We start from the raw sequence: 15149 nt of genomic DNA on the forward strand, positions 1-15149 counted from the left end.
GTTATTTAAATTTAAAAAAAATATATGTCAAACTGAATAATTTATATTTAACGGAAAAAGTGGTTGGTTTTTTTTTGTGTCCTAGTGAATGATTTATTTTAACATACGTGCATAAAAACTATTAATTAATTTATAAAACATATGCGAGGCTTTCAGTGCATGACAACAGCAGCAGAGAATGCAATTTTTCCGATACGGCTCCACACGGCGTATGTGTAATATGTCACCTGATTTATGAAGAACATTGCGTGGCGTATAAAAAAGTAAAGCGGCTAAATAGGTGTTAAATATTAATAATTAATGATGATTTTAAAACAGGAAAGCTGAGTTATTAATTTCAAAAAATATTTATTGATACATCTTATTAACTGTAAACCTTTTAAATTCTTCTATTTTTAAATCTGTCTCTTGTTTACCTTGTGTTCTTTTTGCTTTACACAAATTGGACAAACTTTGGGTAATTGCACTTCTAATTGCTTTATTACAGCTTTAATTGCTCGTTGTAAAAACGCTCGCTGTTAATTTACAGCTGTTATTTAACAGCCTAGCAGATGGTGCGAAAGAGAAGGAGGGGGATGGGTTGGAAAGAGAGGGAAAGAGTCACTTAGTCAGGGCGATTGCTTGGCTTGTTTTTGTGATGTTTCCTTTGTTTTGTTTTGATTCGCTTTACCTCCGACTGTTTGTCTATGTTTTCTTTTCTCTCTATATTCCTGTCTTCCACTCCACTCTTTCTCTCGGATTTCCACTCGGTTCCCGAAACGGGGAGAAAGACCCTTTGTAAATTTTAATGGCAAATCTGCTGCCATTTGCGGCACATTTCGCGTACAATTTTCATTTTTGTTATGCCCACATATTTATTTTCATGGCTTGTCCTAGGTGGTTGGGTGTTTTTCGGTGGGGTAGCGTGTAGGCTCGTTTTTTTCGTACACAGGGGAAAATAGTATCGATTAAGGAAAAATCGGAATCAAATAAAAGTTATTAAAAACAGGAATCAAGGGAGAATATTTCCTTGAAGTAGGCAACAATATATTTTAATTGAGAAAATCCAAGTACAATTTTTAGAGCATACTGTTCAACACACTTTTAAGAGATTTCTTCGGCATTCCAGTTAGTTACATTTTCAAAGATGTTTTATTCTGATTTCATCAATTGGTTCTTATTTTATTTTAACAACCCAGAGCTATGGGTCTAAATATAATCATACAACAAATTATAAATATTTAGCAATGAACATATGGTTTTGGTCAGTGTATACTACATTGCTAAAGGGGGCGCACTTTACATTTGTTTTGTTTATTTTGGCGTGAGCGTTGCCAGCCACGAGAGCATGGAAGACATGGCCACTGCGAGCGAGGGAGAGAGCGCCATCGAGTGAGTGTTAGTGCTGGTGTAAGTGTAAGCGAGTGGGGGCCGGCAAGGCTTGGCTCTCCTTATTGTTGCTGCTTTTGCTGCCGCTGTTGCTGGCATGCCATTTCCCGTTATCAGTGGCAGACTTTCTGCCAACCTGCTGTCGCACGCTGTCGGCGTCGCTGCCCACTGCCTCTGCCGCCGCTCAACGGTGACGCCACAAACGCCGCACTGTGGGTGAAATTTGGAAATATCAAAGAGTTGGGGAAATGGGAAATGGAATATTTTATTCAGAACCCAAGTCATTTATTTTATTAAACGTAAACTGCATTATTTAAATTAGACAAAAAATTATTAAAACATATAAGGGATTTTTAAATCATTTCAAACTTATCCATTGATTTTATAATAATAATCCAACTATTGGTCGAATTCCAAAAACAAAAAAATTATTTATAAAGTTAAATGAAAATATCTAAAATATTTGTAAACTTTCCCACAAATAAACATAAAAAAGGCTTTTATAGATAACGATAAAAAGGTTCAGACTTTATTAGCTTTATTTAATCAGCACATAGAATTTACCCCACTGTACCTCATTCTGTGTCCCTCATTTTGGATTTTGTGCGCACGCCGTGCCAGCTAATTTTGGATTTTCTAAGCGAGCCGAGTGAAATATTTTTAGCTCTTCGACTGAGACGCAGCTGCGCAGTCGACGCTGGCAGCGACGTCGACATGCAGATTTTTGCAATTGTTTGCCTTATTTGGCCGCTGACGTGATTTTGTTGTTGTTGTTGTCGTTGCTGTATTTTTAGCCAGTTGATTTATCATTCTCATTGCGTTTACGCTGCATTTGTGGCTAATCAGTATTCTTTCTCCCTTCCTCTCGTTGCAGGTGAGTTTTCCCCCCTGTTTTCCCCATTATCATCATCATCATCGCATTGTTGTTTCGTGTAAATATGCATGAAGTGCAGATAAAACCGTAAGTTGAGCTAAGTATTCGAGTATTAAGGAATCGCCATTGCTGGAATGTTTGCATCATCGCTGAGTTATTTTGATAAGCAGCAGCTGAAGCCAAGATCACGGGTTACGTATACGCAGCGTAGGACGGCTCAGAGATTGAGTGTGTATAACAGTTCTCTGAGTGGATTCGCTGGAATGCTCATACATCACCGATATGTTTGGTAATCTAGATGGAATCAGGGAAAAATCATAGATGAAAACTTTATTATTCGATACATTTATGTTTTAAACATGAATAACAAAAATAACTCAATTTCAATCAAGTTTTGAGAAACACTTGACAAATATTCCAAATATTTAGAAATCTGGATTACAATATCATAATCATAAATTGTATTTAGTTTTCATTTTTATCTAGTATATTTTTCTCACTGCACGGAATAATAATTGTGTCATTTGCGTAAACAAATCAATGTGCGTTTGCTTGTGTGCGAGTGAGATATTAAAGGCCAAGTCAAGTCTTCATACTTCCACCCAACCATTCTCCCCCCTTAATACACCCAACCAAATCCGACTTCTTTCTCTTATTATTCCGATTTTCCTATGCAACTGTATTTTCTCAGCCTTTCCCCAGCATTTCCCGACCGCTCTCCCCGTCGCCCGGCTTTGAAGTGTTTACATTTTGCGTTTGAATTATCGCTGTTTTATATGCTTCGCTTTGATTTTCTATTCACTTGTTGTTATTGCCCTGTCTGCTTTACTTATTTTAAGCTAATTTTAGTATTTAGCTTTCGTTTGCATTTAAATTCAATTTGGAAAAGCGGCGGGGAAAACGCTTTGGGCTTGGGAAAGAGCGTACTGTACTGTACTTTTTATTTTTAATTTCCAATTCGATTTAATTGTTGTTCTTGTTTCGTATTTTTGTTTCGCCTTTTCCGATTCGATTTGAGTTGATTTGTGTGTGTGTGCTTGGCGCCGTTTGGCTTTCTGAAATGTAGAAAAAAATCTTAAGAAAATATAAAAGAAATTATTTCTCTTAAAAATATTTTAAAACTTACAAATTTGAATTGTGGTTTTCTGTAATAATTATAGAAAATGTATCCACAAATTCAAAAGATGTTAGAAGAAATCACTGGAAATTGTATTCTAATAATCTTGGAAATCGAATTTTACTATGTTCTATATAAGAACTTCCCTTCAAACCTTAATATCATGATCACTTTTGAGTAAATTTTAATAAATTATATTAAAAGGATTCCCCTTTTTCCTGTATGAGTGTTATAAATCCGCCTGTTAAGTAAAGCTTATCTGGTATTTATCCGTTCTGAAAGATCCCTCTACTTTTCTCACTCTCTTCCCTGAACAGTTCTCTCTCTTTCTCTCACTTCACGCAGTTTGCCTTCGGAGAAGCCGAGTTTTGTTTACCGACTGGTTGTTGTTGTTGCTGTTGCTGTCGCAATTGAAGCGCAGTTTCTGGCAGCAACAACATGAGCTATACCTATAGATATACCTATACCTATACCCATACCGAACATACATAGCTACAACAGCGAGGCATGCGAAATCCCTTGAAGCGTTTCAACGTATTTTTTTCTACCCCCCTGCAAACCCCCTTAACCCCTCCCTTCCATTTTGCTGCGCTTCGGTTTGTTTGATTTGGCTTGCTCACCTTCGGCTCGGCAACAACAATATCGAACGACGAGCGTCGACGGAGGCAGCGACGTCTACGTAGACTCAACCTGAAACTCGAAAACGAACCCGAGGCTCGTGCTGTTTCATTTGAATGGGCACACGACGGAGTTCGAGTTGGATTGGCCACAGCGTGCCGGCCAAATTGGAAGTGGAAGCCTTTGGTTCCACTTTGCGAAAACTTTAAAATTCGCTTAGCCAAATTGGCAGCTTTAGGGCCATTTCAACATATTTTCGGTTCACTTAAGAGTGTCCGGTGTGAGCGGAAAATCTATGGGAATGTCTGAAATGGTTGAAAACCTAAACTAAACTAAACTGTCAGGCAGAAAAATTAGAAACCTTTGGTTCCACTTAAAGGAGTATTAAAAAAAAATCATTAAAAAAATGATTTTTATTTAGTGTTCAGGATTACTTGACTTGAGACAATACAAATTTCGACCAACAACAGAGATTTTTAATTTAATACATTTTCTTTTAAATGTTTCTTTAAATTTCCATTTAGCTTGAAGAATTTCAAATCTTTAACCCACTAAAAATCTTTTATTGAATTAACTGTTTAGTTAATTGGCCCAAACTCGGCTTAATTGTGCAAAAATATAATTTATGTAGTCTTCGAAAAACCAATATTCAGGGGAAGGGGAAGAGTACTTGTAGACGTAGTCATTTATCACAGGCTTCTTTTGCAAATACCTTGGCGCCCAGGACCTCATTCCCATGTCCTTTCTCTCGTTCTGTCTCTCTTCATCTCCCTTTCTTTTCATCCTGTGCCTAGGCCATAAATATCGTATTAAATATTTGCCTTAGAATCGCCTGCGATGTCGGCGTTTCGCGTTTGCATTAACGGCGTATTTTGTCTGTTTATCTCGCTAGTTATTGTTCGCTGCCCATAGGTGGTGCTTTGCTATTTTGCGAGGGGGTGGCGGCCATGGGCAGGGGAGTTTTGGGCCAGGGGGTGGGGGGTTTCGCCCCTGGTTCGGTGGTTGCAAACTTTTGTGGCATTGCCAGTTGATTGGATTGCCATGAGATGAACTTGGCGTCGCATGTGAGTGTGTGAGTGTGCGAGTGAGTGTGGCCAGTGATTTATGGGTCCCCCGTGCTGATATGGGATACGATATATGCTATAAGCCGTATGCCATAGATATACAATAGATACAATGTCATTAGCGCTTCGCTCGATACATCGTTCGTCTTTTGGAGAAGAGAACCCCATATTTTGATTCTCAATTTTATTTTAATCTGATTGAAAAGTAGAAAAAGGAAGAAGGACTTTCTGCACTTGATTACATTGAACACAAGTATATATTTTGGTATTACTTAGGAAGTTCCAATCGGATTGAAATTAACAATTTTATTTTTAGAACATTGGAAGATCATTATAAAAATTTAAAAGGGTATACATGGAATTTTAGTGTGTATTAAACACAGAAAGAAGCTGAATTTAGAAAAAAAGCAGAGAAGTCAACAACCATTGAAAGGAATTTCACCATCATTTCATCAGAATATATTTGATTTTCCATTAAGCAATTAAAAAATACAACCTAAATATGAATTTTATTTTTTAAAATTTTTAAGGGTTTTTACTTCATTATAAAACTTTACTTTTAAGGCAACCCTTGGCTGTCTAAAACATCAGCAACTGTCGACATTTGTGTAAAAAATTAACGAAATTTCTATACCGTATAGTACTTTTGGTCTCTCGTTTTAATTGGAGATTTTGGAAGACAAACTTAAGATACAAGAAGATGATGCAGCCGGGGGACCAGATCTTCGCCTGCGGCTTCGAGCTCTTTGGGCGAGTGCAGGGCGTTTGCCTGAGGAAGCAGACGAGGGACTTGGCCACGTTGAACGAGGTGCGCGGATGGGTGATGAACACGGACGAGGGAACGGTCAAGGGGCAGCTGGAGGGCACCCTGCCCAAGGTCAACGAGCTCAAGTTCTGGCTATTGAATTTCGGCAGTCCGCGGGCGATTATCGAACGGGCGGAGTTCACGCCCACCAAGGAGATCACCTCGCATAATTTCAGTCGCTTCTCGATTCGCTACCATCATGTTGCCGCCCCAAAGAAGGCAACTTAAAGGAGGGCTATATATCTAGAACCAAAATTGTAACTGTGCTATTTGTTTGTAACCGTTTGTTTGGCTCTGCGAACATCATTTATAAACCTCAAAAGTGAAAAACAGGCTGCCAGCCACTAATTAAGCCGCACAAAGAAATGCTCAGCGCAATTACATAGGGGCTGGCACATCTACTACTTTTTATACCCGTTACTCGTAGAGTAAAAGGGTATATTAGATTCGTGCAAAAGTATGTAACAGGTAGAAGGAAGCGTTTCCGACCCTATAAACTATATATATTCTTGATCGGGATCACTAGCCGAGTCGATCTAGCCATGTCCGTCTGTCCGTCTGTCCGTCTGTCTGTCTGTATGAACGCTGAGATCTCGGAAACTATAAAAGCTAGAAGATTGACATTTTGCATGCAGATTCTAGGAGTTCCTACGCAGCGCAAGTTTGTTTTAAAAGGGTGCCACGCCCCCTCTAACGCCCACAATCGCTTATATACGATTTTAAAAATTTCAATATTTTGGAAAAGTAAAAATGCAGTTTTATTGTGTTTATCAATACCTATCGAAATGTAAAAGAAATTTTTTTAATCGGACCATTCGTTAAAAAGTTACGGCGGATCAAAGTTTTTCTCCATCTCCTTCGCACTCCCTTTAGCTGAGTAACGGGTATCTGATAGTCGGGGCACCCGACTATAGCGTTCTCTCTTGTTTTTTAATATTCCTATACATATAGATGTATACAAAGGTATATATATGTGAGATGACTGGGTTAGACAGACACCTGCAGCTTCAGCTTCAGTTTTAGATTCAGTTTCAGCTTCGGCTTGGCCACATTTCCAGTTGAGCGACGCCCCAAACTGGCAATGAGTTTTTACGACACACAAACAGCAGCCAAACAGCCGTGAGTCGAGGCAAACAGACAATACTGGCTATACGGAATATCTAGAATAGCAACAGAGAGCAAAAAATATTTATCGTCATTCATTGACGGGAGCAGTGATTGAAAATTATGGTTAAAGGTGGATATTTTGAAAATATAGTGGAGTTTGGAAAAATATTTATATTTTATATAACGTGCATATATCAATTAACTTCCATTTTATATTTGTTTAAAATAATTTTATCCAATTACTAGGTATAGTTTTAAAAATAATTGTTTTTAATTCTTTTTTTTTTAAGTTTTTTTTTTTTTGTAAATTTACTTTTAATGATATAAATATAACACAGTGCTTACTTTATCTGGAGTTAACTGTATTGATTTATAACTTTATATTTGACAACTTCATTAATTAAAGATCCGCAAGTTTCTTGGTAATCCTGTTTTTGAAAATAATTACTTTGTTGATTTTCTATGTATAGCTTGGCTTTTATACTCAAAGTCCTCCATATTCTGAAAATTACTAACTGAAGATCAGTAATTTTTTTCGTTATCTTATTCCTAAAAATAAATCATTTTGGTGATTTTGGGAAGTATTCTTTTGGTTCTTTAACCCTTATATATGTGAATTCGATTATGCCTCGAAGTCCTTCTTACTCTGATATAAAACAGAGTGGTTTAAAATCCGAATCGGGTGGAAATCGAAGTGCCACATGCACGTCTTATCACATTTTCGAGTTGTCCAAGTGTATCGCAACATGGAGCGAGAATTGAGTTGCCCGTCGCCTGTTGTTGCTGTAAATGCTGATGTTGTTGCTGTTGTGCTCCCAAATGCCCTCCATGGGTCGCTGACTACCACGACGCCTCTGCCCGCTGCTGGCGTCTCAGCCGGCGCCTCTGCCGCCGAAGCACTGCGCATAATCACAACAAAATCAAACAAATGAACGGCACTGACACGGCGGCAACAGCAACAGCAACACCAACAGCAGCAGCAACAGCAACATCATCGCAGCAGCAGCAGCAACATCACCGCAACAGCAACAGCTTCGCTTGGCGAGTGTGCGTGCATGTGAGCTTGTGTTGGCAACTTCGTTGCGTGTGTAACAGGCGCCCAGATTTTCCGAGAGAGCTGAAAAAGAACATTTTCACATTTATACATTTTCCCCAAGCGTACGGAGTGGAGTGTTCCCATTTGTTGTTGTTGCTGTTGTTGGGCTTGCGGAATTTTTATAGGTTAAGCTGTAAGCGGTCGAAGGAGGAGGAGGAGGGGGCGTGGCAGGGGCGGGTAAAAAGGGGGAGGCTGTGGCCAGCAAAAGAGGGTTGTTGGTGGTGGCCTTAACTAGTTTCAGCCGGCCGGTGTCGTTGCCTTGTAAACGAGCAAAAAACGCGAGATAAAGAGAGAGAGGTTCGTGCTCTTTTGAGTGACTCGATTTTTGAGTGATTCCTGTAACCCCCACCCCCTGTGAATTTTCCCAACACCCCCCTCTCAAATTCCTTTGCGCATTCCTTCGACGTTGACGTCGCTGCCCGTTTCCGGTGTCACTTCCTTATTTAGTTGTTCCACGGTGTTTGTTGTTACTCGTATTTTCGGTTGGGATTTCCTTCGGTGTCCTTGTAGGCTCAACCCAATTTAACAGCCATCAAAACAGGCAGCGAATTCAATTTGCCTGAAAGCCAGCCCAAAAAAAAGAAAGAAACGACGATCATTAGTTGGATTATTATTAGGCTATTAGTGGTAATCAAATTTATGGCACAAATACAAATTGAGGGAAAACTTTCATGACGCCAAAATGGAAATCGAAAATACAAGAGGGTGGTAAAGGGGGAGGGGGCAAGACAGGTTGTCGCGGCATACATAAATGCAAACACTTTGTGCAAATATTTGTGTCATTAAACAAATGACAAACGAATTGGTTTCAACATGAAAGCCGCGAGAGAGAAGGAAAGAGAGAGAGAGAGCAGCTGACATGCAACATGCTAACAGCAACAGCAACAGCAGCTTATCAGGCGTCTGTTAGGGCTAACAGCAACATCCCCGCAGCAACATCCCCGCAGCAACACCCATACTAACAGCCACCCACTCGCACACAGATACTCACTCAACGCAGCGCTGCAACAATGCAAAAAGCAAACTTTCTCGCTGCCGGCGTCGCTGCTGCTGTCATGTTGTTGCTGGTGTTGCTGCTGCTGCTGCTGCTGGCGTCGCTCGTCGCTCGAAGTCGGTTCGTTTGGTTTCGCTGACAGCGGCTCGTGCCAGTACTCAACCGACTGCCAAACGGCGCACGACAAACCAGCAGCAGCAGCTGAGGCAGCAGCAACAGCAGCAGCAGCAGCAACACCAGCAACAGCAACACTAGCAGCAGCAACACCAGCAGCAGTAATAGCCGTACGGCAGCAACAGCAACACTAGCCAAAGAAAAGCTGAGCATTTTTTTTCGTTTCTGCGGTTCGTTCCCTCAGCGATAAAAACATAACAGCAACACATCAACGACTACGGCAATATAACAAAAGAAAACAAATTAAAAAGAAATACTACAAAAATGCACTTAAACTTAATGAAGAAACAAAGTGTTCAAGTGATTCAAAAAGTTAGTGTCTAAAAAGTGAAAACCAGAAAAGAAAAGAAACAAATGAAAAAGAGCAAATATTACGCTAATATTCTTATCAAAACTCAGTGATTAAAGAAATATAAACAATACGAATGAATAACAGTTTTTAGTAAATTAAAACATTTTTATGAGTTACAAAAGAAATTCAATTGTTATCAGCCTGAAAAGTAAAATAATTATTAAGTTATGAAAGATTTAAAGCGATCGAATATTTTTTAGGTCTTTTCATGGAAATGTTTTTCAGAAGATCTTGAGCTATATTATTATGTGCTCTCAAGCCAATCTTCCTGCTTATTTATTTGACATTTTATTTCGCTTTTTTCGTATCTCTGGTTCTTGTGCGAGAAATTGTGCATAGCAAATGCAGATTTATTAGGTGCCGACTTCGTAAGACGTAAAATGGCAGAAATTAAAAATCATAAATCAAAAGTGCTAAATAAATCAGGAGGAAAATTGAGCAAAAAGTGTGTGAGTGTGTCTGTGGGTTTTTTCCCACTCTTTTTCACTCGATTGAGACCATTAATTACATTGCAGTAGATCCGTTTGGGAATTTCTTCTGTGCGCTGCGTAATTTTGTTTTTCATAAATTATACATTTTAATGTTTAGTTGCTTGCTAAAATATCAAAAGAAAACATTTATGCCAAACTGAATTTCTGTTTGATTTCTCCGTGTGACTGAGACTGTGTGTGTGCGTGAGTGTTCTCGTGTGTGTTACGCATTTTGCTTAGACAAGTGGCCAAGAAGATGGTGGGGAAGAGGAAGAGGAAGAAAAGGAGGAACAGATCTGAGCGAGCAATTGGTCGTTTGTAATGCCCTCACCAAAAAGTGGGGCATGCTCACGATGCCATGAAGTAGAACACGCTTTTGGAACTGTGTATCTGCACTCGGTATTTAGTATTTAGTATTCATAAAGATGTGCATATACTAATGGCTATTTGTGCATTGGTTTGTGTGACTGTGAGTGTGTGTGAGTTTGCCGTGTGGAAACAATTGGGCTGATTAACGGTTTTGAATTATGCAAATTTCGATGGTTATCAGCGGGGGACTTTTAGATACACACCTGCTGTTACAATTTGGTTATTTGCATTGTTTTTGCTCGACTTTTTTCTAACGGGATTTTAGTTGGCAACTTTATATGTATTATACTTTGTTTAACATAAATAATATCATATTTTGGTATCTAAAAGTAGGCTATAAAATATTTGAAATTAAAATATATGGAAAACATCATAAAAGTAAGACTTAAAAAACGGCAAGTTCCTACTGCAGCCAAAACGGCTGGACATAAAAATCTAAAATAAAAAACCGAAATTCTGAAATAATTCAAAGACTCATGCTAGCTCATAACCTACTTTACACTTTTATATTTCTAGAGTATTCAAGAGTTAACCATTTTCCAGAACCATACTTCCAACGCTTCTGTATTTTCGTGTATAATTGAATAGTGAGAGACAACAGCATTTAGGAATTCTCAGGCGAAACAACAGCAATAGTAATAGCAATAGCAATAGCAATGGCAATGGCAATAGCAACAATTGCCTTTGAGCGAGCAACAAGCAAACTGAAACCAAACCGAGAAATCTGGCTTAGCCTTTTGGCGTTGCGGAAATTGATGCTGCCTCAGTCGACGTCGCTGCCTGCGACTACATTAATCTTACTTTTATTGCTCTCTCTCTTTTTGTTGTTACTGTTGTTTAATTAATTTTTGGTAAACATAATTTCCCATCGGGCTTTGTGCGCCAGCTCAGTTAAATGAGTTGAATAATGATTTATAATTCACTTTATATTTTTTCGCGATTTTCTTTTTTAATTGTGTGCAAAAAATTAATAGTATGGAAAATGTAATGCGAGTAAGAAAAAGGAGGGTGAAAAACGAGAGAAGGCGGGAGGCTAAACAAGGCCAAAACATTACGCATACGCCGCATGTGTCGTGCAAAAATGGGGTAAGAAATGGTTAAAATAGCCAGGAATTAATTGGAGGCGCTGGTTGGTGGGCGGGTGGTTTCTGTTATGGCTGACACTTGAGCGGACGTTTTAAGTTACACTTTTAATTAATTGTTGCGAATAAATGATGGTCCGCTGGCAAAGGAGAAAATGCGCCAGAAGAGTGAGACTGAAAAAAGAGTTTGACAAAGAGCTGTGGAAATTAAGTACATATTTTATAATTTAAAATTGAGTTTCGCTTTTGAGTGTGGAATTCAACTCTTAGCAATTATTAAATCCCATTGATAAGGATTTTGTGAGGGTTCCATATGAAACTTCAAAGTTTCGCTGGCAAAACCAATGACATGTGACCCATGATTTGATAGTATTCGGAAATTCCAGTTTCAGTGATAAGACTTTTGGTGCTATATTTTTCTTAAATTGAAAGTCGGAATCACATTTCTGATAATTTTAATATCAAATAAAAACACCTCTTAACGAGGTAAAAAACTAGTGACGATCGCACCTTCAACATACAAAAGTTCTGATATCAACATTTGTGACGAAAAATTATTACACTCGTCATTAAATAGACTTTCTAATATTTTCTCATTCGGCCCGCCCTAGCAGACTATTCCAGCCTTTTTCCCTTCACAGGCATTTTCTATTGCAGCGTGCCGAATGAGAAAATATTAGAAAGTCTATTTAATGACGAGTGTAATAATTTTTCGTCACAAATGTTGATATCAGAACTTTTGTATGTTGAAGGTGCGATCGTCACTAGTTTTTTACCTCGTTAAGAGGTGTTTTTATTTGATATCAGAAGTTTTTGTTTGTTTACATTTGCTCTCATAGGAGCTAATATATACATTTAAATTTAAATTGGTCAATCATAATTTGTAAGCCATTGTATTTAAACAAATTAAGTTAAAAAGTATTTCAAAATACCTTTTAAACGAGGTATGGCACATGTCTGTACCTTTAGTAGTGTAGAACTTACAAACTAACGAAATTTAGCAATTTTTAGCTTTTTTCCCGCTAAAGTAGCGGCTTTTTCCAAAAGTCGTAGAACAAAAGATTCCTATATGGAACTCTTAAGTGCAAATTTACTGATTCCATGACCCTAAAATACAGTTCGGATACCCTCACACAAAATTCCATACTCAGGAAGCTTTAGTTGTTCGAGCTGGCAAAAGTGGCTATTTTCGTATAAAAATAACTTTTAAACGTGACTTTTTACAGTAATGTGTTATATACCAAAATTTAAGGAATCTCAAGGGCTATACAGTTTAAAGTTTTCAAGAAAATCGTTAGAGCCGTTTTTGAGAAAAATAAAAAAAAGCTAAAAAAAAAGTTTTAAAAAATTGTCTTTTGTTCATATCTTTTTAATTATTACATTTACACAAATTGCATATAGAAGGCGTTTATAGCATTTAAAAATACCTTTCAAACGAGATGCAGCACAAGTCTGTAGCTTTAGTAGTATGGAAGTTACGGCTTTCCGAATTTTAGCTATTTATAGCTGTTTTCCCGCTAAACTAGCGGGTTTTTCCAAAAGTGGTAGAACAAAAGATTTTTATATCGATGTGATGAACGTCATATCAAATTTTCAGAACTTAAAAAACATATTTTGGACAAGTGGACAAGTGGACAAGCGGACAAGCGGACAAGCGGACAAACAGAATTAAATTTTCATTTTGGGAAGAAGAAGAAAATCTTATTTTGGCTATAACTTTTGAACGGAGAGTCGGATTTTGACAAATGACCCCTCATTCGACGGGTATTTTCAAAAGGAATACAACTAAAACATTGCGAGGGGGCATTTATCCCCACCGGCCCCAACAGCTCCAAATTTCGAAATTTTCACTTTTTCACTTTCACCGCTCTCTCTCCCAAGCCAATTGATTTTCTTAAAGTCTTGGTATGCAATCCTTTAAGTTTTTGCAATACCTTTCGATTGGTGTATTACTCATTACGATCGGACTATCACAGCAGATTTTCAATTTTGCGGCTATATAATAGTAGTCGCCTTCGCACACTCTCCTGGTGCGCTTCGTCACTACATGGACTGCCGTCCATAGTGATTTCATTAAATTCTTAAAACTTTTTGGCACATTCTTCGGTGAATTCAATAACGTTAATCTGCTTAATTATACCTCTCTTCTACGCATTTGGCCTTGTATGGCCGCCATTTTCTGGGGAATCCAAGGCGACTCCTCCTCTATCATCTTCCAGTTCCTGTCTCTCAGCACCCATATACCATATACCATGCAATGTGGCAAACTCTAGCAACTAGCCACTGGCAACCCAACCAACTAATCAAACAACACGAACGCAAAACGAAGGCTTTCCACGAAACATTTGATGTGTTTTTCTGTTGCTTTTGCTGTTGGGGACGAGAGACGATTTCCGTTTTGGGGCTAGCTGCTGCTATATAGCTATATATTGTTTTTTCTTCTTCTTTTTCCCCGTGCTGAGTGGCCGAGAGTGTCGGTTTGGATTCGCCGCTAATTCGCATTAATCATACGACGCGTTAGACGCGCTCTCTTTTGTTTATGCATTGGAATCATGAAAACGAAATTCATACAAAACTGAACTGAACTGGTCGCCACGAGAGGTGGAAAGAAGCTTTTCCACATTTTTATTTTTACACGCAAAAATTTACTAGCTGCGTGGAAGCGAGTGGAAGCGAGAGGGGGAGACAGGGTGGAAGAGAGATGGGTGACGCGTCTTCTTACTGACGCCTTTGTTGTTGCTTTTTTATTTTTAATGTGTCAAGGTTCGCGGCATAATTTCTGTTGCTTTATTTCATTTGCGCGTAAAGCAAACAGAAAATATATCAAAGAGTGGGGCAGACTGATAGACAGCGAAGATACAGAAACGAGTCATAAGCCGAGAAATATTTGACTTTCTTTTTGAGCAACCAAACAAATAGAACCTAAAATAGCTTTGTAAGAAAAGTTAAAAACATAAATAAAAAAAAAAAAAAAAAAAATAATAAAATTTAGTAAAATATTTAAAAAAGAAAACCACAAGTTTTAAATACTATTGTTTTTATTCCTGTAAAGTCTAAGCATTGTTTTCTATAAATTCTAAGTTAAAATTTACTTTATACACACTTAAAAAAATTTCTGATATCATCGAAGTTTTAAAATGTTCTCCTAATTAAATTTGATAAAGGAAACGCTCTGATTTACGTTCAGCTTGTGACAATGTGACCACTACTTCAGTGAGCTCAACCTTCGATTTTCAGTATACCCTAGACCCCAGACACTTGCCCCCCGACAAAGTTATTAAGCCCCACCACCAGCGAGACATAAAAAGCGAAGACGGAGGCCAGAACGAAGGCAAAGGCGAAGATGAGGATGTCGACGACGCTGAAGGCGACGCATCGATAAATGTAAATGCAGTAAATGTAGTGGGGGAAATAGGGGTTCAAAGGGTTGGAGGAGGGAGGCCAAAGGGTACGACTATGCTGTAGTTATAGGTGGAAAAGATGGGTTGTGTGTGTGGGGGTGGCAAAACATTTTTATTACCGCAGTGGAGTCGTAAAAAACTAAATTACTTTTAAGTTTGTAAATTGTGTAAGCTATCGCTCTCTTTCTGCTCGACTATGCCCCTCTATTTCTGCAGTGGGTTACATATTTCTTTCCCTTTTGCCCATTTTCCCACCGC

The 15149-nt window shown here is 38.4% G+C and overlaps 2 protein-coding genes across 3 annotated transcripts in view; both read left to right on the plus strand.

Annotated features, from left to right (window-relative positions):
• The window catches only part of mam (neurogenic protein mastermind), a 74742-nt gene that overhangs the window by 34626 nt on the left and 24967 nt on the right, over positions 1 to 15149 (plus strand). The window contains exon 1 of one of the 2 annotated variants that reach the window (XM_070213228.1): positions 9202 to 9387. The exons of the other annotated variant lie outside the window; for it this stretch is intronic. The gene's annotated coding sequence lies outside the window, so the exon portion shown is untranslated. Of the gene's footprint in view, positions 1 to 9201; positions 9388 to 15149 lie in introns of those variants that run through there. 2 annotated transcript variants of the gene reach the window in all.
• On the plus strand, positions 5614 to 6178 carry LOC108059764 (acylphosphatase-2). The gene has a single exon (XM_017145186.3). The coding sequence runs from the start codon at positions 5742 to 5744 to the stop codon at positions 6072 to 6074; it is 333 nt and encodes a 110-aa protein (XP_017000675.1). The 5' UTR covers positions 5614 to 5741; the 3' UTR covers positions 6075 to 6178.

The sequence above is a fragment of the Drosophila takahashii genome, chromosome 2R, assembly GCF_030179915.1.
Source record: "Drosophila takahashii strain IR98-3 E-12201 chromosome 2R, DtakHiC1v2, whole genome shotgun sequence".
NCBI classification, from domain to species: Eukaryota; Metazoa; Arthropoda; class Insecta; order Diptera; family Drosophilidae; genus Drosophila; species Drosophila takahashii.

Coding starts and splice junctions, on each gene's coding strand:
- LOC108059764 (XM_017145186.3), top strand. CDS start 5,742: ATGATGCAGCCGGGGGACCAGATCTTCGCCTGCGGCTTCGAGCTCTTT.